Source organism: Pseudoliparis swirei, chromosome 9, assembly GCF_029220125.1.
Source record: "Pseudoliparis swirei isolate HS2019 ecotype Mariana Trench chromosome 9, NWPU_hadal_v1, whole genome shotgun sequence".
Lineage (NCBI taxonomy): Eukaryota > Metazoa > Chordata > Actinopteri > Perciformes > Liparidae > Pseudoliparis > Pseudoliparis swirei.
In genome coordinates this window covers 2,071,340-2,074,712 of record NC_079396.1, presented here as the reverse complement: position 1 = coordinate 2,074,712, position 3,373 = coordinate 2,071,340, and the positions used below count along the sequence as shown (strand labels likewise).

The 3,373-nt window shown below is 46.4% G+C and overlaps 1 protein-coding gene across 1 annotated transcript; it reads right to left on the bottom strand.

Annotated features, from left to right (window-relative positions):
• Positions 1-1,345, bottom strand: LOC130199778 (F-box DNA helicase 1-like). The gene is made up of 2 exons (XM_056423526.1): positions 935-1,345; positions 1-234 (listed from the first exon to the last, which is right to left on the bottom strand). The coding sequence occupies exons 1-2, from the start codon at positions 1,343-1,345 to the stop codon at positions 94-96; spliced, it is 552 nt and encodes a 183-aa protein (XP_056279501.1). The 3' UTR covers positions 1-93.
• Between the last annotated feature and the right edge of the window lie 2,028 nt (positions 1,346-3,373).

Sequence of the window (3,373 nt, the reverse complement as noted above, 5' to 3'; positions counted from 1 at the left end):
AAGTAATTAGACAAGCGTTAAGTTCAGTTGAATTCTAGAACGGGTCATTCGGTCTACGCAGAATGACGCACGTGTCCTGCAGTAAACGCAGACTCACATCACGAGGGACCGTATGCTGAGCTGCGATGCCGCTGGATCGGTGATGCCGCTGTCCCTCAGGGCGGAGCAGACCTCCCGCACCGTCTCCGTCTCCCTCATCATGTAGCAGAAGTATTTTTTCTTGAAGGGAACGAACTGCACGAGGGAACACAAACAAACGCACAACGTCCAGCACAACAGTGTTCACGTCGTGAGCCTTAAAAGACACCATCACGGCAACGTCCAACCACAAGAGGCGGATAAACTATGAATATATACAGTATATATATGTAATGTAAGAGCCATTTGTTATAATAATTTAGTTTAAAAAGATTTAAAAAGGTAACTGAAGATAAATCTTTTTCATTATGATTTGAAAGAATGTTGAGGTCAACATATATAATTCAGTATTGTATTTAAAAGCTGACTAACTTGTCAGAATATAAGCTTCCAATCCGATGACGTCACGTCAGTAAAACCTGCGTGTTGGACCGTCAGTCCAGATTTGAGCTCAGATGTTGGAAGCGACATCGTTTTTTGACCGTGTGAACATGTAACTACGTTTTCTAGTAAACATTTTTTATGGAAGAACTACTCGTCTCACTCGCGTGTCAATTAATAGCTTCTAAGAGTGAACTCAAATTGTGGTACAGAAGACCCAGAACTATACGGAGTGCCACTACAATATATATATATTTACTAAATCTGACTTTCGAGTGGGAGAGTGGGTCAAGCGACCCAGCCGAATGGAGCTCCAGCTCTGGAGCTTCCGTTCGGCGTGCTGGCCGTGAGTGTGGCGTCTATTCTTTATAAAACGTTGAGACTCGTGTGACTTTGTGTCGTTGTGTGGCTTCACCTTTGCGTCCTGGACGATGTTCCTCCAGCGGTGGCACACGTGGCTGACGTTGCGGTAGAGGTCCTTGGCCGGGACCAGGCACAGAACTTGCCTCAGCACCTCCTCTGGAAGGTCATCCACGCAGCCCTGGGGCTCCAGCAAGACCTTCCTGCTCCCCAGGAGCCCGTAGTGGGAGTCAGGCAGGGCCTCCGCTTCGCCCTCCGGGTCGCGAAGGTCACCGTCACATCGGTCGAAGTCATCATCGTCTCCGAACATCTCCGCTGTGATTCCCTCCAGGTGATCCACGTCCTCCTCCTTTGGCAACAACTCTGCAGCTAAAAGGCTTTCATCGCCAACCTCCTCCTCTTCTTCAGGGTGTGCTGCCAACAGGCTGACATCATCGTCGTCATCCTCCTCTTCCTCTTTCTTCATCAGAGAAAAGCCTCCCGTTGAGTCCGTGTGGACGAGCCGGGCCGGGGGGATTTGTGCGGACTGGAACTGAGGACTCCCGTCACGGAGAAGAATTTGTCGATGCCCTTCTGTTGCCCGGCGACACTTCCTGAGGCAGATGCTGACGTGTGAGAGAGACGGAACAAATAGTTCATGTGTGACCACTTTATGACAGTTTTTTGTGAGAGTACAAGTATTTTTAACGTTACTTCAAGTGCACTTTAGTCAAAACGCTCGGAGCAGACGGTATAGAGCAGATTACCACACTTCCGCCGCTTGGTGGGTGTCCTGGGGTGAAGCCCCCGGGTGGGGTTGCCAGTGACCGGTCGGTGTGGGGTCGGGTGAGGTATTAGTGCCCTGGGCGCTTTGCCCCAGGTCCTCACACTCCCAGCGGTCAGGTGTCTCCTTTTGGCTTTTCCTAGGAAACGACAACAGCAAACAACACTCAGTGACGTCAGCACGACACACGCCGCTGGATTAGGACCCTTCTTATGCAACGAGGCCATTCTTCAGTGTTCCTATCTGACAGTTAATGCTCATTGCTCAATCTTTGAAGTGCTACGGAAAGCCCAACAGGCCAGTTCCGTCCTGTACATTAGCATCGGCGCTCTTCTTTTGAACTTCTTTCCCCTTTAAGAAAGTAAAATCCACAACAACCCTAGCAGCTAAGAGTGATCATTATAAGTCGTGTTTTAATATATAATACCAAATACCTTTTCACCCTAAAAAGTTATAAAGGAATGCACCGAGTGTGTCCTTTTATGGCGATGACAATTGTCAAAACTACCACGAGTGAGTCGACGTTCCGCTAACTAACTAAAGGAAAGTGTGAACATGCATGGAGTTTGTTTTAGTGAGTTAGCAGTTAGCTCTAGCTTAAACACTTACCCTTAACAGCCATCTCCATTATCGCGTGCAGCGCATCCGAACTGCGGGACGAGCGTTACGGACTTTCAAAATAAAACTTGTGCGCGCGAGCTAACGCGGATTAGACCTGAGCAACAAGCTCGTTAATTAACGAGCGTTGCGCGAGCACGCTAGGCTAACACGACTGTTCCCGACTTGCTCACGTCCGCGTCCATGTTGATAGTATTTGTGCTTCGGAGTAAAGCAGCTAGCTGTAAGTTAGCCGGTAGCTCTCAACTGTTTATGTTTCTCTTCCACGCAGCCACGCGATTGGTCAGCCTACGCGGAGTTGCGCGCAAGCCAGAAGCTACGTTCACCTCGCGAACGCGCATGCGCACAGGGTGAAACGAAACTTCAAAGAGAAATATATTGTAGTAAATTATTAAATATATATTAACTTGATATGAATATCAGAAGTTTGAATGACTCATACAAGTACGGATTAAAATACGATATTTGTAAGGCTCCTCAGTGATTATAATTAATAGAAAGTATATATCTTATGAATATTTTGAGTTATCAATGTTTGATTTATTTTGTAGAGGTATTTTATTACATGCCGAGAATTGCAAGCTCCTTCCTTCTGGAGGACTTAAAATGACTTAAGTATAAATAAATAAATGCATGAATAAATATACGAATAAATAAATGAATGCTTTAATAAATGTATAAATAAATACATAAATACAATCAATCTGAAAAAAAAAGTGACATTGAAAATATTATGGCCCTCCATGTTTATGCCAAAAAAGTATCAGGACACTGCAGGGAATCGAACCCCATCCCAGTAAACCAGGAGTACCATTACCAGTGCCTTTTTTCTTTTTGAGGCTTGTGGGTCATCATCATTTCTTGCATCACTTCTTTTTACATTTAACTTGATGACTATACTTCACGTGGACACTCTGCACGCATTGCAAATGACTGAACTTCTAAAAGCTTTGAGGTGTCATCAAACAGCGTGGATGTGGTGTGGCGACAAAAAAAGTCACCTCCACCCCCCCCACCCCCCATCCCCGCCGTTGTCACCTTTTTTTCCTTCGCCAGTTCCAGTCCCCGTGTTCCTTCGCCGGCTCCAGTTCCCCGTGTTCCTTCGCCGGCTCC